This window comes from Podarcis pityusensis (genome assembly GCF_964106645.2).
Source record: "Podarcis pityusensis genome assembly, chromosome: 6".
Taxonomy (NCBI): domain Eukaryota; kingdom Metazoa; phylum Chordata; class Lepidosauria; order Squamata; family Lacertidae; genus Podarcis; species Podarcis pityusensis.
The window spans coordinates 40,980,690-41,000,588 of NC_138030.1; the positions used below are offsets into that span (position 1 = coordinate 40,980,690).

The window sequence follows — 19,899 nt, forward strand, 5'->3', positions numbered from 1 at the left end:
ATTATGGTTAGCTTTGCTCTGCACGGAAAGGTTTGTTCTCCTCATGGAGGCAAATTCCTTTGATCATGGGTAGGCAAACTAAGGCCCAGGGGCCGGATCTGGCCCAGTTGCCTCCTAAATCCGGCCCACAGACGGTCCAGGAATCTGTGTGCTTTTACATGAGTGGAATGTGTCCTTTTATTTAAAATGCATCTCTGGGTTATTTGTGGGGCATAGGAATTTGTTCATTCTTTTCCCAAAAAATATAGTCCGCCCCCCCCCCCCCAAGGTCTGAGAGACAGTGGACCGGTCCCCTGCTGAAAAGGTTTGCTGACCTCTGGTCTTAGATTGTAGGTTTGTTTTTTTAGCATTTACTGTGACAAGCGAAGTGTTTCTAAAACCACCCCAAAGCAGTATCTTATGGCTTCAAACGTTACTTTTTCAACATTCCTATTCAGTGTCCCCCCCCCCCCCATATATGCCATTTGCATTTAATTGGAGGCATTGCCAACCCTGCAAGCCCACCGTCCGGGGTGGATTTAGGTTTGATGAGGCCCTAAGCTACTGAAGGTAATGGGGCCCTTTATATGTCCAGCTGTCCTTTGTCAACAAATTGTCCCTTTTTTGTGTTGAATATATGGCAATTTATGGACCTAATAGGTATCTAAAGCCATTTGGCTCTGTTGCTGAATGCAGGTTTTATTTTATTTGTTATTTATCTTATATTTTGGAAAGGTACATCCAGATTTCCCCCCCCCCGCTTTAATCCCCCCCCCCCGCCCCGGAGAGTGGGGCCTAAACTATATTGTAACTTGTTTAGCTTATACGTAAATGCGGCACTGATCCTTTGACTTGTAAACTGAAGTGGGGAGTCTCCCGGCAGAAGACTACAAATCCCAGAGTGCCTTTCGGAAAGGCCCTCACCCGCCCTCTCCCCGCCTTCCAAGAGGGTGCAGTTCCGCTACTCTGCAACAAGAGGGAAGCGGCGACTACATCCCCCACAGTGCAAGGCGAGCCAGCGCGCGGAATGGGGTCCGCCCCCGGCCGCCGCCGCCGCCGCCGCCACCTCCCCGCCAGAGCGCCCGGATAAAGGTTCCGTTCCGTGCGCAGTGCGGCTCGGTGCGACGCTGCTGGCAGAGGAGGAGGCCGAGCCCGTGGCCCAGGCGGCGCCAGACCAGCCTGGCATCCCCCGAGTCGCCGCCGTGGTGGGGGGAGAGCTCTGAGGCGGACGCCGCCGCGGGCGAGATGTCGGGGGGAACGGGAGGCCCCTCGACCCGGGGCTCCGGCGGCGGCGGAGGGTTGAGCCGCGAGCTGTGCCGCGCCTTCGGCCATTACAACCGGCACCTGGCGCGGCTGCAGCACAACCTGCGCGAGACGAAGAAGTTCTTCCGCGACATCAAGTACTCCCAGGGCCCCGGCGCTGCCTCTGCTGCCGCCGCCGCCGCTACCCCTGGGCCGGCCGGGGAGGAGCCGCGGCCTCAGCAGGAGCAGCCCTCCCCCGATGTCTGTGCCCCGGTTGGTGAGGGTCCCTCGCTGCAGGCCGGTAAGGAGCTCGGGAGAGGAGTGGGGGGGGGGGGCATATCGGGGGAAACGGGTGGGGAGGGAGGAGGAGCTTCCGCATTTTATGTTGGGTCTCTGCCAACATAAGGTAGAGGGATATTCCTCTACCTTTAAAAAAAATGCATCAAGGGAAACTCCAACCGGTGTGGCTTCTTCCATCACTGAAGCGGTGTGGGAATGGCACTCAGTGGGTGGAATTCCCCCCTCTTGGGCAGCCCTTGCAGTCTGCTCTTGTGCATCTGTATTCCCAAGTAACTCTAATTGAGTTCGCCAAGGTGCTAGAGCTGCAGAGTTGGGAGAAAGCTCCGTTAAATAGGACTTGCTTTGGAGTACACATGGTTAGGACTGTACTGTTGTTGCTCTCCCTATCCCCCCAGGTAAGGCCACATCCGCCCCATACAGCTAAAGCACATTTATACCACTTTAGCTATCATGGCTCTCCTCCTACCCCCCAAAAAAGAATACTGGAAATTGTAATATACCCCTCACAGAACTACCATTTTCTCAAAGAACCCTTAACAAACCACTGTTCTCAGGATCACTTAATGGGGGGGGGGGACAGTTAAAGTGGTATAAGACTGCTTAAAATGTATGGTGTGGATTAACAGAAGATTGACAGCAGGGAGAGGCCTGCTGGGGCAGAGCTGGAGAACTGTGGCTGCCCAGATGTTGCTGGACTGCAAGTCCTATAATCTGTGACCACACGCTATGCTCATGGTTCTGTATCTGGCATCCATGTCTGTGGGTGACTGCAAGGTATGTGGAGGGGATCCTGGCTTTTCCAGAGGGAGTGGGAAAAGGCAATTGAGAGGCCTTTAGGTAGCCAAGATGAAGAGGGAGGTAGCCGAGAAAAAAGGTGATTATCCAGGAGTAATTATAGGAATCCTTGAAGGTTGAAGGAACTAGTGGTTGACAGGTGGCTGCTGTTTGAAGCTGCCCAGAACCCAAGAAGAATTCTGCTATGCACAAACAAATGACATTGGCTGCCCTTTAAGTGTTTGGCATGCTGGCTTTGAATAAGAATTTGGTATGGCACTGTTGCCACCCCCTTATATACCTTTTGGATCGAAGATTACCATCAGTGACTGCTTTAAGTGCTCACTTGTGTTAGACTCTGCCTATACTCTACCAAAATGTAAGAATTTTATGTATGGTAAACTACAAACTAATATAGTCCCCCCACCAAACAAACCCCAGGATGGATAGCAGAGAGAAGTTGCTTCTGAGACAGGTTTATTGGAGCATGAGTCATTGTGGTCAGCAGCATCCTGTACATCTAAGCATTAACTTGATGTTTATTATTAGTATTTTAATTTCTCAGTATGCATGCTTGTGTAGCTTGTTGCCCCACCTTCTCCACTGTACTCTGAAATACTGTGATTCTGGTCTCTGTTGGTGAATGAGAAGAAATGCTCCTTGAGATGGAAGGAAACAAATGTTCTGAGGTTGGACTGCATTGAAATATACTGAATGAAATAGCAGTGAACTAGAAATGGCATAGATGTGATTGGACGGAATGATCTGGATGGACACAAGAGGTTTGTAAAAGAGTAACGGAATCAAAACTGGTTCTGAGAATGAATAAAGGAAGACAAAAATTAGAATGAGGATCTGAATAGATGTGTGATTGGAATGCATGACCTGCCTCTTCAGGAAACATGTGGCTCGCTACACAGGCTGTTGGCCCTGAACTTGTAATAAATCTGCACCTAGTTGAAATGTGATTCTTCTTATAGAGACATTGTTTTTAAATGTTTGTCAAAACAATCAGATGCTTTCCGATTTCTGATTCTGCCCTACAGCTTTAACTTTCTAGGTACATTTCCCCACTCTTTCATTGGGAAGTTTTGTACAAAGTGCTTTTTTAAAATATTAGATCAGAAGGAGTTGGCAGAAGCTTTAAGTTGCAGTCCTATTTACACTTGTGTGTAAACCAGCTGTTGATGTGCCAATTAAATAGGGTTGCAAAGAAATTAGACATTTTTGAGCTTTTTCTGAGGAAAATCAGCAAAGACGACACTGACATTGACTGCCATACGTCTAGATTTTCCCGCGCAGACACTGGTTGGAGCTACAGTATTCTGGATATGTCCGGATGTATGGCAACCCTTAAAAAAAACTTGTTTCTTTTGTGTATGTCTTTGGATATATTATAGTTGGCAAGTTTTGACTGATACTGATAGAATACCTGAAATGTTTTATTTACAAAGATAAATAATACAAGGATACATATTAATGGAAATGTGTCTACTTATGCCTTGGTTCCTTCTGGTTTTGCAGTTGTTAAGAAGCATTAGGGCTGTTTTATACTTCCGGATTTCTACCAAGCTATGGTTTCTGGGCACCGGCAATTATGCAGCAGAATAGCATGAATCAGAACTGCACTGTGATACATGATGGCAATTGTTTCTGTTATTGAAACACTTTTATTTTTGGAGCAACTGTAATCAAACCCTCAGATATATGCAAGTTCACACGTCTAGTCCAGCCCCATGCAATGTAGGAACCACAACTGAAGCATCCATGACAGATGGCCATCCAGCATCTGTTTAAAAACCTTCCTCTGATCCACTGTCTAACAGCTCTTACTGTCATGAGGTTCTTTCAGATGTTTAGTCAGAATCTCCTTTCTTGTAACTTGAAATTGAATTGAAATTGGTTCAGGTCTTACTCTCTGGAGCAGCAGAAAACAAGTTTGCTCCAACTTCCATATGACAGTCCTCTGGATAGCTGAAGATGGCTGGTATATCACCCCTCAGCCTTTTCTTCTCCAGGCTAAACATATCCAACTCCCTCAACTGTTACTCATAAGTCTTGGTTTCCAGACATTTTATCTCCTTGGTTGCTCTCCTCTGCACACCAGAACTGGACACAGTACTGGTCTGACAAAGACAGAAGAGTGACACTATTAGTTTCCTTGATCTGGACACTATACTTCTGTTGATGCAGTCTATAATAGCACCCCCCCCCCTTTCTTGGGTGCTGCTGCATCACACTGCTGACTCACGTTAAGCTTGTGGTCTACTAAGACCCCTAGATCCTTTTCACATGTACTACTGGCAAACCAGGTGTTCCCCATCTTATTTTTGTGCAGCTAGTTCTTCCTGCCTAAGTATTGTCCTTCATATTGAACTTCAAGGTAATATAGAATTCTGATTCCATCTTCTGAGGTATTAGCTACCCCTCCTAGTCTGTTGTCGTCTGCATGTTTGCTTAGCATCCTATCTGTTCCTTCATCCAAGTCATTTATAAAGATGTTGAATAACACTGAACCCAGGACAGAACCCTGTGGCATCCCACTTGTCACTTTTCTACAGGATGATGAGAAACCACTGGTGAGCACTCTTTGGGTTCGGTCAGTCAATCAGCTACAAATTCCCCTAACAGTAACATCATCTAGCCCACAGTTTACCAGCTTCTCCACACGACTATCATGGGGGACTTTGTCAAAAGCCTTAATGAAAGCAAGATATGCTCCATCCACAGTATTCCTCTGATACACCAAGCTTGTAACTCTATAAAAAAAGAAAAGAAAAGAAATAAGATTTGTGTGGCATGACTTCTTTTTCAGAAACCTATGCTGGCTCTTAGTAATCACAGTATGCTTTTCTAAGTACTACTCAAAGAGTGGCTGTTTAATTACTATTTGTTCTAATACCTTTCCTGGTATTGATGACCGCTTGGTAGTTGCATGGGTCCTCTTCCTCCCACCTGCCTTTTTAAAGATGTAGAAAACATTTGCCTGCCTCCAATTGGCAAAAACTCCAGTATCGCAGTTAGCATACGTTCAGTGTTCTAATGAATGCATGAAACGGACAATATTCTGTGGAAAAATAAAGCACAAGAAAAATTCCTGCCTCATAAACTTCAGCACTTTCTGAACAAAACAGGAACAAGGCATGGGCTTAAGACACTCCCTCCTTGCCATTTTGTGTTTTGAGATGGTGATTTATATAGGATATGGACAAACAGTACTTATCTGATTCTGTTGTAACCAGAGACCTTGGAAGATAATTGCTGTGGGATTTTTTGGGGGGTGGGGGAACACATAAGCCCAAAGGTTGTTTCTTTAGTGGATTGTCTGAACCAAGTTACAGAGGATGGCTTCATAGAATACATTTCTTCTTACTTGACTTGGGTGAGAAAACATATACATAACTCTGCATAAAAATTATTCACATGATTGGAAACTAAGTCATGTGTTCATGTTACAAGATAGGCAAATGATAGTTTCACACATTATTTACGTGGTGCCGGTAAATCTTATCAGGGAGCTGTTCTTATGGTATTTGATTTGGAAAACCAGGCGCAGCATTTGGGTGATTCATAACATGAAAAGGAACAGGTTTGCAATGTTTAATTATCAGTGTGATTAATCTTTAAACATAGCCCCAGAGTAAATGGTGGAGCAGATGAACAATGACTTGATTTGGGATACTTATAGAAACTGCTGCCATGTAGGATGCATAGATAAAAAATATTTTTACATAATTTGTTTTCAGTTATTACAACTATTGGTTCTTGCTTTAGGAAGAAAGGACAAGAAGGCTTAGCTGGATCTTCACCAATCCAGGCTGGTCTCTACGGAGCTTTCACTGGGTTTTCAACTAAATAAACACTAATAACAAACAAACAGCATAGATTTCATGTTTAGTTATTTTTACAACTCGTCTCAATGTATTATTATAAGGAAATGTCATACTCAGATGGCACTGATTTCTAAAAGAAACATCATCTTTGGTTAGACTGTAAATTTTGTTTTCTTACGTTTTCTCAAAATGCACTAAGGCCTCCTTCAGTGAGGTTCTACAAATGTAAATAGAGTAAAATCTTATCAGTTGGTTAAATCTAAATAATCAGCTAAAAAGCAATTACCATATTTTTCGCTCTATAAGACGCACCAGACCACAAGACGCACCTAGTTTTTGGAGGAGGAAAACAAGAAAAAAAATATTCTGAATCTCAGAAGCCAGAACAGCAAGAGGGATCTCTGCACAGGGAAAGCAGCAATCCCTCTTGCTGTTCTGGCTTCTGGGATAGCTGTGCAGCCTGCATTCGCTCCATAAGACGCACACACATTTCCCCTTACTTTTTAGGCGGGAAAAAGTGAGTCTTATAGAGCAAAAAATACAGTACTTGCTTTATTGTCTTATAAATTAAACATTAAATCAAGATACATTCAGGCAATGCAATGCAAAAATCTAGATGCTGGGTTTAAAAAGGAGTAAAGTAATAAAATTAAGTGAAGTTTCTAAAACAGAGATGCTTTGGGACAAAGGAAACCTCTGGGCAAGGATTCAAAAGTAGAAAATTAAGCCCCAAACCAATAATAGTAATTGGGAGCTCTTGAAGCTCAAAACCAGTTCAGTATATTAGAATCCACTCAAAACTGGTAACAATGATCAAATAGAATTCTTCTCATGCTTGAACATCCCTGCTAGTAGAATATCTATATATGATAAGTGTGTGCTGAAATTCTTTTCTTTCATATGACATATGGATGGAGTTAGTAGTGGTGCAAAGACCGTGGTGTCTAGTCTGATAGTGGTATAGGGAGCATACTATGACAATATCCTGGATTGTGAATTAGCATGCACATGCTCTGCTGGGTCTTGATTAACAAAGTCCCAAAGTTCTCGAAATGCAGTCCTTTCTGTGGCTTTATGCATTTTGTTTGTAAGCCACCTTATCCCAAAAGGTCAGGGCTGTTTGTAAGCCATCCTCTCTTAAGGTCAGTGCTAGCAACAAACAAACAAAATCCCATAACCACCATACCTGCTGTCTTCAGTGGCCTGTTGAATGCTTGCAGGGCTAGCCTACAGCTTTGGTTCTAGATACACCCCATTTTCCCCTATTTGACTTCTAATCTTGGCAAAGTTTAATGATCCACACCCTTGGTACAGTGAAATTCTATGGTGAAGAAAACAAGGTTGTGCCGAAAGTTCTTATTCAAGTGGAAACTTACGTAAGTGTTGTGAGTAGAAATAGTATGTGAAGTTGTAATATATTAATAGTAACGTATTTCAATAATGCTCAAGTTTGAATATCACACTAGTGAAGGTTTTCTTTTCCCTGAATAAACGTATTCTCATCAACTGAGCCTTAACCCTAGATTAGGATTCCTGGGAGCTGATGTAATGTGCAAACCTAATTGAGAACCCACACGTTTTCCTCTGGGATTTGTTGTGATTTTCGTTTACCCCTTTCAATTCTCATGTAGAGTTCCCCCGCCCACAAAAAGCTCCCTCTAGCTTTCTTGAAAAGGTGTTTCAGTTTTTTGTTCTAAACTCTTTGCTGTCATCTCTTCTCAAGTTTGTAACCTTCCTCTGATTTCAACAGCTTTTTCCTATAGTCTTTGCATAATGAGGGCAGGGACACGACTTGAACCTTGCTATCCATGTTATCTAACAATCCATTGCTAGATGTGTGAACCATTAAGGCACCACCCCATTCTCTGCATATTTGGTTATACTTGTGCAAGTGTCTTAGTACTGGCCAAGTTGATTCTTGATGGATATATTGGTGAATCATTAAAGGGACCTGTGAAGTTGCACTGTTGAGCTAGAGACACTTTATATGATCACATTTGACAAGCAATTGTAACAATGAAGAAACTTGCACTTTGGTTTTTTTTCAGCAGAGGAGTAAAAACACCCACCCTTGTCTCAAAACAAGAAGCAGTTGCTATTGTTGGCCATCCTGAAAGAGGAATTAACCTTACACTAGTCTTGACTCTGCCTTCCTTGAGAGAGCATGTTTAATCTTTGACATCTGTGTTGCACTCCTGTGGGGGGTAGGGGTGGTCCGTGTCACCATTAAGAAAAAGAGGTAGAAATAAGCCAATATATATGTGGACTGTTTCTGGATAAAGTGACTTTTCTTTAAATTTTCAGAGTTGTTAACCTAGTTCAAAGTTTTCATATGAATTAGCCAGATGTCCAACTGAAAATCAATCACAGTCCATCATTTGAAAAGCAAGACTTTGGAGCCACCTTGCCCCAAAATGGCAATTGACATTCTGTTTTGGTGACTGAAACATAGGTTTAAGGAGCCATTTGGCACCTAGCTTATATATCTGCGCTTCTAACACTGGTCAAGAGGAAGCAGTGGGCAGCTGGCATTTTCTCTGACTCACTGTGGACTTAGTGAGGCAGGGTCAGTTGTGCACCTTGTGCTTGGGGCAGAAGTGATGCATATGTCCTGATTGGCACTGCATGACACAGTGGAGAGCAGCGTAGTACCTTGGACTCAGTTGACTGTAAAATGGGGTGAAGACCAAATACAGAGACCTCTCTCCCCCACCCCCATTTGCTCAGTGGTGGTATGACTGCACGGTGGTATGAGAAACTGCTCGACCTCTACCTAAATGACCTCTTGGTCATGACAGCAATTGCTGTTTGTCTCAGGAAGCATTTGTATATGATCAGACATACAAAGAGCCCCCTCAGACCCACACAGCACATTCAGCCTTTTGATAATCACCAAGATGTGGCAAGATAGCTTCCATCAAGGAAGCAGGATACCCAATGCCTGGCTCGCACTCAGAGAGCGCAAGTCTCTTCTCCAAGTTTCTAGGTGGAGCTGGCTCACATTCAGGACCCACGATCCCACTTCATGGATCCATTATCACTACATTAGATTTTAACTTCAGAAATATTCTAACTAGGCCCCTTCAGTGGCAGCTTTTTCCTTATCAGATCTTATTTCCAAAGTGCTCTATCTTATGTGAATGTGCTCTACTTGTTGTAACGTGATGTAAACTTCCTCTGTGCTGCTCATATAGTTATTTTGAGATCAGTTACCTAGTTTCTTCTTGGGAAAAGCAGACTCTTTGCACACTTCTGAAGTGCTGATCACATGTTTTCTCAACTGATGCAAAATGGTTCCTTCAACTAATCCTTTTAGTGTAAGAATTCTTCTTTGTTGCCAGCTGGGCACAACAAAAAGTCATTTTCTTAACTGCTGAATTGAGGCTAGTTCTTCAGTTGAGTAACTTTGGAGTTATTCAGCCTGTTAGTATGTTAGCAATGGATATGAAAATATTAATATAAGTTTTAATCACTATTCTCTTTCTGTGCTGTTGATCTTTAGCAGAGACGCCCACAGGATTTCCTGGGCCCAGAACATTGTATGTGGATTGCCTCTCCCACCCCCATCCCACAATGTATTGTCAAGAACTGATGTTTTTGCACATGCATTTACTATTAAAATCTGTTTTAAAATAAATTACAGTTATTGGAATAGGGTGGATACTATTGCAAAGATAAAAGTGGGAGAGCAGGGAGGATAATACACGTAATCTTGAGTGAGAAAGCAAGATACAAATATATAATGTCACTCACAGCAGCACCACCGGACCCTTCCCCCCTGCCCCTGGCAACAGACTAACATGGCTGCCCCTCTGGAAATGGATACTTAACAGGCAGTTAAAATATTCATGAAGGATATTAATTAGTGGCAGTCAACCATCTGTCTAGAGACTTATTCATTGGCAGCATCAGGACTATACATGCAGTCAACAAAAATATACTTGCTGTGTAGTCAGACTGGATTACATGTTGCAGCATAGAGGGTTTCTTGCTGCAATGCAGCTTCTGTTTGTCCAGGCATTTTCAGCCAATATCCTTGAACCTATTCTGTGACCCTGAAGATAGAATTCTGACTAGGGTTGAGCTGGGCATTTGACTTGAGCAAACATTGGTCAAATAATGGTCCAGTATTTTATATTTTTATTATAAAAATATTCCAATAGTCAGTGGTTCGATATGCATGTTGAGTGCAAAACCAAATTGTTTTACAATAATGATTAATGAGTGGAAGTACTACTTAAAAATTGTTGCAGGTAAGGTTTTTTATAAATATAAACAAGTCACTGAATAGTAGTTTGGCTTTATTCCTGGAAAGTTAGGGTCAGCCTACAGTTAATACACTTTTAAAAAGAGAGAGAGGGAGAGAAAAAATAAAAAATAAACCAAGTAACTTGTACATCCAGAAGTCAATGTTAAGTAGGCAGCAGGCCAATTGTTCATTTCCTTTGCGTCACCTTCAACCGGTTTTTCACCTCCATCATCAAATTTCTCGTCTTGTATGTGTCTCACTGTTAGCGAATGGCATAGTAAAAAAAATAATCCGTTTTTTTAAAGAAGTAAGCTTCTACCTACACAGTGGCATTCTGAACTTGATCGAGCACTTGCGGTATCCTTCAACAGGTGAATAAGCAATCAACTGGCAATATTTGTCTGATCAATTGGCTAGTGTACCCATCCTAGACTGGGGAAAAGGTAAATGAAGCTATGACCTGTCTAGAAGAAAAAGTTCACATACCAGCTGAATATTCACAGGGTCTAAAGCTATATGTACCGTACTTCATCTTCATTTTTAATGTTGATTTTTCCAGGTTTTGCAGAAAACGATCTTGCCTTGCTGAGGGTGTGACTGGGGGCCCTGTTGTCTTAAATGATTTTCAGCAGGGCTCTTTCTGCCACTAAACAATTTTTTCTACTGTACTTCTCTTCCCTTGCATACAAGACACTACTGTGAAGCAGTTTGGCAGTTGACTTGGAACAGAATCGCTCTATGTTGGCTGGGTGGAATAAAACACACAAGCTGTTCTCTTTTTCTGTTCTCCATAATTTTTGTACCAAATACCTTTTGGAAAATGTTATGCTTAGGTCAAGAATGTAGTGCAGCATGAGTGAAACCCCCTTTTAAAGGCACTGAACATAAAGTTGCTTTTAATATGGACACCTTTACTGAACCTGTGACAGAGTTACTGCCACTTCTATGCCCTGCTGGCTACTTGAAACGAGGATGGGAGATGGGGATGGCAGCTTTTCCTGTTTTCCCTCCTAGCTTTTCTCCCCATACCTACCTGCCCACCCACCCACCCACCTGCCGTGCCTGAAATGAGAGGGAATTAACCATGCTGGTATAGTTTTGGGACCTGTTGGGGGGGGGGCATCCCAAAGACCCATGGACTGCTGGTAGTTCATCAACTGCAGCGGGGCTTTCTTTTGCTACATCAGGGAACTCCAGAGATAGAGTTCTGCAGGCTACTATGGCTGCTCAGCCACTCCCAGGGAGCATAGGGTTGCTCCTTAAATTTAAATATTGAAAACACTTTTATCCCATTCTTCAGCTAAAAATACTTCCAGAGCAGCTTTATCAGTTCTAATGGTAAGACTGACCTTGCCCTTAAACTTAGTCTTAAAGGGCTAATAAAAAGGGCTAATAAAAAAGGAGGGAGAAAGAAGGAAAAAAGCACATTGGGCACTATTTATTAGTCAAATCAGGCATGGGGAACCTTTGATGCCACTAGGTGCTGCTCAACAACTATTCCCATCAGCCCTAGCAAACATGCCCAGTAGCCGAGGATTATGAGAATTATAGTTAAGCAATATTCAGAAAACCCAAGGTTTCCCACACCTGAGTTAAGTGGTCAACAAATAATAGTAGTAAAATATGAGAACTTCAAGCCTTCTAAAAGGAGCTGCGCTTAAAGGTGTAAGGCTCCAGTCATAAATACCCTTTAAGATGGAAATAAGAGACCACTGGATTTTTAAAATTCTTTTTGGCATCTTTGAGGAGTATACATAGTACAATGAGACAGTGATATACAAAGGTGAGCTGTTCGTGATGGACAAGTAAACACTGGAATTTATAGGCACCTACTTGTGTGTCACAAATGGAGATAAGGTCTAGGCAGGTTTTCAGTGATATCTTATTCTACAGTTTTCTGATTATTATAAGGCAGACCACTTGGGTTATTATGGGTAAAAAAAAGGTAAAGGACCCCTGACAGTCAAGTCCAGTTGCGAACGACTCTGGTGTTACGGCACTCATCTCGCTTTATCGGCCGAGGGAGCCGGCGTTTGTCCACAGACAGTTTTCCAGGTCATGTGGCCAGCATGACTAAGCCGTTTCTGGCGAAACCAGAGCAGCGCACGGAAACGCCATTGACCTTCCCGCCGTGCTTTCGAACTGCTAGGTTGGCAGGAGCTGGGACCGAGCAACGGGAGCTCACCCCGTCGCGGGGATTCGAACCGCTGACCTTCCAGTTGGCAAGCCCTAGGCTCAGTGCTTTAGACTACAGAGCCACCCGCGTATGTAGTACTTATTTTAAAAAGCCACCTGTATATATGTAATACAAATAGAAAACCAAATCACTAACCTACAATTTACCCTAGTGTTTATGCAAAGAACACAAAATACATCCTCACCCCATGCAGTAATATTGCATATTCAACAATATATGAAAGAAAAAGTGCAGATATACATTATCTTGAACATTATATTTCTAATAATCAAGGAAATCATTTCCCCCAAATTATATGTTCCTCCTTTCATCTTTCCGTCTTTCTTTAGTAAGTTTAGACATACCAGGCCATTGACCATATCTTCCTGACCTTGCACAATAGCCATCATTTTTCATTTAAACCTTGGGTTGATAACTTCATTTCGTGGTACATCATTGATATGGGATGTATGTGGAATGGATACTTGCTGAACTTCTTCCTGCCATGTTGCAAATTAAAGGCTTCTGATTCTTGGTGACAAACTGCATTGCTTCTTCTGTCCCTGCTGCCTAAAATGTCATCTGGGCTGGGAATGTGGGAAGAAGGTAAACTTGGTTCCTGGAATGAGTGACCATTGCTCCATATTCAGTCCTCTTTGGGATACCCTCAGTCTTAGCTGCCCATTCCTGTGCAAAAATATTTTTCAAGTCAGAGTTTGGAATGTCTGATTCTGTACTGACATAGAGCTATAGAATCCTTTTGAAGCTCCATAGGTCACTTCAGAATATAATTGCTAATAAATTCTTGTTTGCCTTTTTTAGGGCAGCTGAGTTCTATTGCCTTTCCCCGGCGTGAAGAGGAGTATCTCCAGCTGACAGTAAGCTGTCACCCATGCCTTTTAATCTTTGGTCAGAACTGCAATGCCAAATGTCAGTTAGTCAACATGCTTTTGGGTGAAAGACTGCTACCGACCTCCAAAGTTAGCAGTGAGGAGAACTGTAAGAGGCGTCGAATTCGCTTCACACATGGAAGACAAACACGGATTAGTTTGGCTCTTCCAGGACAGTATGAATTGGTTCACAACTTGGCAGCTCATCAAGGCAGATGGGAAACGATACCAGAAGAGGACTTAGAAATCCACTGCGATAATGAAGATCTCGCACACCAGATTGCAGAGCTGGAGGTTACACTGAATCACACTTTATTACAGGTACTGACGAGTTCCAGTGTGTATGTACTTGCCCTGCCCTGTATAAACTTAATGAGAAAGTGAGCGTTGACATGAAGCATTTTAATGAATATTTTGCACCTACGTTTAGTTGAGTAAATTCTACATAAAAACTAGAGGAGTCCTAGAACTAGAACAGAGTTTGTCTGCATTCCTAAAGACTTCTGAGGGCGGATACCACATGTTCTGCCTCAACCCAGTGGTTCTTGTTTGAAGTCTGACTGCTGCTGTGCAAGATTGAGGGGCGGAGGGTGCAGTTTGCAGCAGTGAAGCTTTAACTCTTCCCCTGACTGCTGGTTTTGCCCATACTCATTTGCTTTTCCTGCAGCTCAGGTGCCGGACCTGTGATTGTATAAACTTGCTTAGATTTCTGCAAAGTATCTGAGGGTGTAGACAGACATGGTAATAAAGCACAGTGCTTACAGTGGCACCTTGGGCCGTGTGTTGAACCCAGCTTACTCCTGGCTTTTAATCTGAAATGGCAAGTCATATGTACCTGTGAAATAAGTGCTGATGGTTTATGCTCCTCTGTCCCCCATCTAGGAGTAGGGAGGGGGGCTCTATTATGTAAAACCTGCTCCAGAGATTGCGGGAGGATTCTTGGTAGCATCAAGTAGGGCCACCCCATGCACAGCCAGATACCTTGAAGAATGGGCAGACATGCCTAAATAGTTACCCTTGTCTTCACCCAAATTTTTTCTTGAATTGTTGTAATTAGCATTAAAGAGTCCTCCTAAAACGGGTCAGCAACCTAAGGCCCATGGGCCGGAAGTGGCCCGTGGAGGTCATTTGACCAGCCCACGAGCTGCCCCCGAACCGAGCTGCCCGCTCACAGCTGCGCTAAACCAGCGCAGCGCGGGGACTCGCTTCCGCAGCGCTGGAAATTGCATCTGTGCAGACGTAAACGCCGGAAATCGCGTCTGTGCACATGATCCAGCCCACGGAGGGATCTTCATGGGACCGATCCAGGCCAGGCAAGATAAACATTGCCAACCCCTGTTCTAAAACTAAATAGAATGGATACTATGTTCTTTTCTCTCCATCCCTTCACTTCAAAGTCGAAACACTTAACTAGTGCATTCTGTAGCTCAGGGCAAGTGTAATGTTTGAAAGGGTTCCTTTTACTTGGGATTCTTGCCTCCCGTGTGAGTCATGTTCACGATACCACTACCCCTCGAGGGTTTGCCAGCCTGTCTGTTCCTGAGTATAACTTTGTTCTGAATGTTTGTGAATGTATGCTCCAAGTGTTGAATTTGGTTTTGTGTACTTCAACTGAATATGTCCGTGTTGCTCTTTTTTTTTTAATAGGTCAACTAACACAGGGCAGCTCAAATATCTCTCATAAACTTTTCAAACCAGTGACAAAGATTTCTTTGTTAGGCTCCAGATATATCTAGGACAAATCAGATGAAAACAGCCACTCGGATTAATTTGTAAGGAGTGGCACAGGACTGTTTCCTCTGTTCTGTGTAGGAGAGCCACTGTGAAAAACTCCTTACAAATGGAATTTTTAAACAGGGAAAGTTAACATTTACATCTTATATGTGAAAACTGCATATCTAACCACAGGGAGGGATCTTCCTATTTCATAATTTATAAGCTTCAATGAGTGGTAACAAGGAAATACTTCCACCATAAGGAGAGGCATGGTATAAATTGTAAAAACAGACATAATCCACATTTTTAAAAAGTCAATTGAAAAAAGCATTGGGGCTTTTGCAAATCCATGAATGCTTTAAAAGTATGGAAATTGTGAGTTGGAAATTGTGTGCCAGGAAATAAGTTGTACATTCTAACATATTGTGTTGTCTCCCACCTTAGCCTTCATACCTACCACAGCTTGCTTGGGTCCTTTAGCACCAATCCTCTTCTGCTGCAGTTTGAGGGCAACACTGGTGCCATGTTCATGTTTAAAAGTTTGGATAAATGTTTAAATTCAGGAATTTCTAGTGAAATGAATTGCTTTAAAACTAATGACAGTTTTTTGTGAAATAAATCCTATTGTCTTACTATGTAGAATAATGGCACCAGGAAGAATAAGTAGAAAGGCTATAGGAAATGGGTTCTGTTTCTACTGTAGTATTTAATGGCTGCCAGTAAGAAACACATCTGCACAGTAATCTAAATGCTGATTTACTTCGTTGGGAGCTCTAGAAAGGAAAGGCAGTCTAGATAGAATTATACACAGCCATCCCCTCTGTGTGACACAGGAAGTTAAAATCCATACCAAGTGGACTAACTGCAGGTTCCAGAATAAAATTTGCCACCATACAATTGCAGTAATTATGTCAGGCAGGCCAGACTAATCAAGAAGCAAGAATTAACCAGTTGGAATGAGATTTGAGCACTATCCCAGACTCCACTTTACGATATAAGTGGCAGCTTTATGTAAGCCTCCAAATCTTAACGAACTGAAAAATGGACCTTTGTAAACAAACGCCTCATTCATCAGATGCAAAAAGATGGCTGACGGTTTGTCAGGCAGGTTCTCTTGCATTGATAAGAAGAAGGTTTGATATTTAAAGATTCTGTTTGTTGTGTGGTGTACATAGCCTATCTTTCACAGTGTATTCATTAATCAAATATGTGATCTGATAGAAAGTGTGATGGAAGATGGAAATATTTTTAACAGGGCTGGCACCTACAAAGTTATTCATAAATAGAAATAGAGTAATACTAACGTTCCTTTATCCACTTGTGCAATTAGTTTTACACATTTTAATGACCACCATGAGCCAACATTTTGAGTCTGAATTAAGTCTATTGAAATTTAGTGTGGCCTTAGAATACACTGAAAACTGTTGTGGAGAGTGACGGTTAAGTTTTAAATAAAAGATAAAATAATTTAAACCTGAACATTAGTTGAACCCAATCATAACAATGTTGTATCTCCTCTGAAAATATCAATATATTCTATGCATATTTATTGAGAACTGTGTTAGACCTTACTCATAGAGATGTGCAGGAGGCATCTAGCTAGGTAAAGGAAATGAACAACTTAAATTTCAGTCTTGGTCTTCAGGATAATAATGCATTTTGTAAAATTAATAGAATTTATTGTCGAATTCTGTAATTTCAAATCTGGTTTGAAGAGCAACAACTATTATATACCACCAGTACCAAACATATTAGAATTAAGAAAATAAAACAACACAACAGCAATCCCTTAAAATTAATTATCGGACTCTTAAATCCATTATCAGTGAAAGAACTTATAAAAGAGTTATTGTGTCAGGATTCTCTCACATCTGTAGGAACTCTGTGGCTCCAGCCCTTCCTTCATTTCAGTTAATACTCTTGCATGTGGGGCATTTAACTTTACCAATAGTATAGTAAGTTCCATTTAGGGAGGGGAGCCCAGTATGAGTAGCAAATAAGAAAGTTAGCAAAAAAATTAAAAGTTTTAAAAGGTTCTACAAGAGAATCCAGTACTTTCAAAAGAGATGATTTTGCAGGACTAATCCATAGTTAAAACATCCCAAGTTTTGTTGGACTACTAGTCTGTTGACTTCATTTTTGTCCTAATTTTTATATTGCCACGTTACAGTTTTGTATTTAACGATCATACTGATATAATCTAAATGTATAGAGGCATCATTCTTTTTAATGCTATAATTAGGAGCACTGTCCCTATCAGTTTGGTAGAGGAATGGGACAGCCCACATTACTGTACAGTAGTGATTACTGAATGGCTCTGATGCCCCTGGTATGCAGACATACTAGTTTATAAATTGAGGGGTGAAACTAAAATAGCTGAAGTACTGAGGTATGTTCAGTGGCCTCTAGGAACCAGGAGATGCTGAGAATAATTGTGTGTAGTTGGAGTAGGAGGTGAGAAGAAAACTGGGGAGAGGTGGATTGGCCTGCTCAAGCCCCTAACAACAACTTGTGTCCTGGAGGTGTAGATTCTGGCGGGGAATCAATAAAGCACTTGAACAGTAGGGGAAAGTTTCATTAGGGTGGGAGAGACAAAAGGTGTCCTCTTTGTCTCTCGTCTCTCTGTCCCTCCGCTCCAGGTTTTCTGGAATCCTGTTAGGAGCTGAGGATACGGAACAGCTTTTTGTTGCACATCCCACTCATATTTCTGTATTTAAGAATTATTTTCCCATTGATATATGCACCTCTGTTATAAACTTAAGCTTTTGATTCTCTTCAGATTAACTAGTTGGTATCCAAGTGGCAATACTAAACTGCTTTTCAGAACTTATGTCAGTTTCATAGTACAGTATCTGAATTTTCATTCTCCTTCTATCCTTTTATTCAGCGAGCTGCTCCCAGTTGTTTTAGAATGGTTTTTCCCTTATCTGTGTAAAAGAAAGTTACCTCCCTGTCTGCATCTAGTGTTGCACATATCTCATTTCAGCAGCTACTTATGTTCTAACTATTAAGTTCAAGACCAACATCCTGTCTGGGAGCACAAAACGTTATCCACAATTGGGAATATTTTACATTCATAGGAAATGCTGCATTCTGTATCTCATTATTGTAACACATTTTTAAAAAACATTTTGTTAATTAGCCATTCCTGCCATATGTGAATGTCTGCTCTTCTTTTAGAGCCACTCAAGTATTTTCTGAAGTGCTTCCTTTTTCATTTTTATCATTTATCATATATAAACCGTCTTGAAATTCTTCTCCTTAAAACCTTTCGATGAATGTATGCCGATCTAGCAGGATAAGCCCATAGTTTAAAGCAGTTTCTTTTTTAATACATCAATGATTCAGATGTAGGTGTGCATCCCTGTCTAGGACCATTTGTTATATGTGACTGTTGCAGGCAAATAATCTGTAGATTAGAGGCAATATGTATTAAAGCCCCTATCTGTATATTCTTGTTGCCTTTTTAAAGCTTCAAATTTGTTGCTGGTTTCATCTGTCTTTGTTCAACCTTATTTTAAAAAGTCTTGACAACTCTAGGTAGGCCTTTTTCAATTCTTCCAGCAAGCAAGCCTTCACATTTTGTTCACTTTCCGGTCCATTTACAGATTCTAACACCTTTCCAGCAAGAAAATATTATTAGAGAAAAGGAAATTGTGGTTATTCTACTTGCAAATATCACTAAAAGCTATTTTGATGTTTTGAAAATATATTTAATAGTGCATTCTTTTTCCATTAGGTATAATTTCAAAGACCTGCGTTCCATTAGGTATAATTTCAAAGACCTGGAATAAATTACAGAATAATATATAAAATGAGATATCTCTGGATGGGAGATTCCTTAACTTCTAGTTAACTGATTTTTGACCATTAGATCCCTGCTAATTTTGTTATGCCTGATTTTCTTAATAGAAAATAAGCCAAGGGCATACAGTGGTGCCTCGCAAGACGAAATTAATTTGTTCTGCGAGTTTTGTCGTCTTGCGTTTTTTTTCGTCTTGCGAAGCACGGTGTCGGGAAAGTTTTGGAAAAGCTTCAAAAATCACCAAAGTCTTTAAAAACCTCAAAAAAGGCTACCACACCGCGTTCTATGAGTTGCTCCTTGAAGTCAAGTCGCAACTGTATTAATGGTGTTAAGAAAAAGGAAACAAACTTGCAAGACGTTTCCGTCTTGTGAAGCAAGCCCATAGCGAAAATCGTCTTGCGAAGCAGCTCAAAAAACAAAAAACCCTTTCGTCTAGCGAGTTTTTTGTCTTGCAAGGCATTCGTCTTGCGAGGTACTTAAGACTAGGCCCGTGCAGAGTGGGGGGCAGCCAGCTTCACTTGCCCTGGGCCTCAGAGGCCTAAGCCGGCCACAGACCGGCTGCTTTTTCGTTTGAGTTCATAGCTTTATTCTAACAAAACTCCGGTCCTGGGCCTCAGACAAGCTCTGTGTGGGCTTGCCTAAGACCCAATATAGTTATGCAACATTTAGCTTCTAATACATTAATAATTGTGGGGTTTCATTATGTAATTCATATAAATTCAACCAAGGAATCATTGATGTGTCCTTCCATGTGGGAAAATGTGATGCTCTCGGATAGCCCTTCATTGCCCTGCTTTTCTTCCAAGCTAGTTTTGACCTGCCATCCAGTAAGCTTTTAGTTTCTGATCCCATCCACCCTGGGACAGAAAAAAAAAGCTCCTCTGAAGCCTGATGTTCTATGTTCTTCTCCAGAACCTTTTCAGGATATCTGCAAA

The 19,899-nt window shown here is 41.8% G+C and overlaps 1 protein-coding gene and 1 long non-coding RNA gene across 3 annotated transcripts in view; one reads left to right on the top strand and one right to left on the bottom strand.

Moving 5' to 3' along the window:
• The first annotated feature begins 1,064 nt into the window (after positions 1 to 1,064).
• DSTYK (dual serine/threonine and tyrosine protein kinase) overlaps positions 1,065 to 19,899 on the top strand; it is a 39,385-nt gene continuing 20,550 nt past the window's right edge. The window contains exons 1-2 of the mRNA XM_081009028.1: positions 1,065 to 1,522; positions 13,376 to 13,764. Coding sequence (XP_080865154.1) covers positions 1,225 to 1,522; positions 13,376 to 13,764 — 687 coding nt within the window. The 5' untranslated portion in view covers positions 1,065 to 1,224. The remainder of the gene's footprint in view (positions 1,523 to 13,375; positions 13,765 to 19,899) is intronic.
• Positions 4,000 to 19,899, bottom strand: part of LOC308478940 — a 41,228-nt gene continuing 25,328 nt past the window's right edge. The window contains exons 3-5 of one of the 2 annotated variants that reach the window (XR_013987386.1): positions 5,198 to 5,362; positions 4,952 to 5,054; positions 4,000 to 4,421 (exon numbers count right to left, since the gene is read on the bottom strand). This is a non-coding gene — a long non-coding RNA (uncharacterized lncRNA). Of the gene's footprint in view, positions 4,422 to 4,520; positions 5,055 to 5,197; positions 5,363 to 19,899 lie in introns of those variants that run through there. The other variant, XR_013987387.1, reaches the window with a different exon arrangement.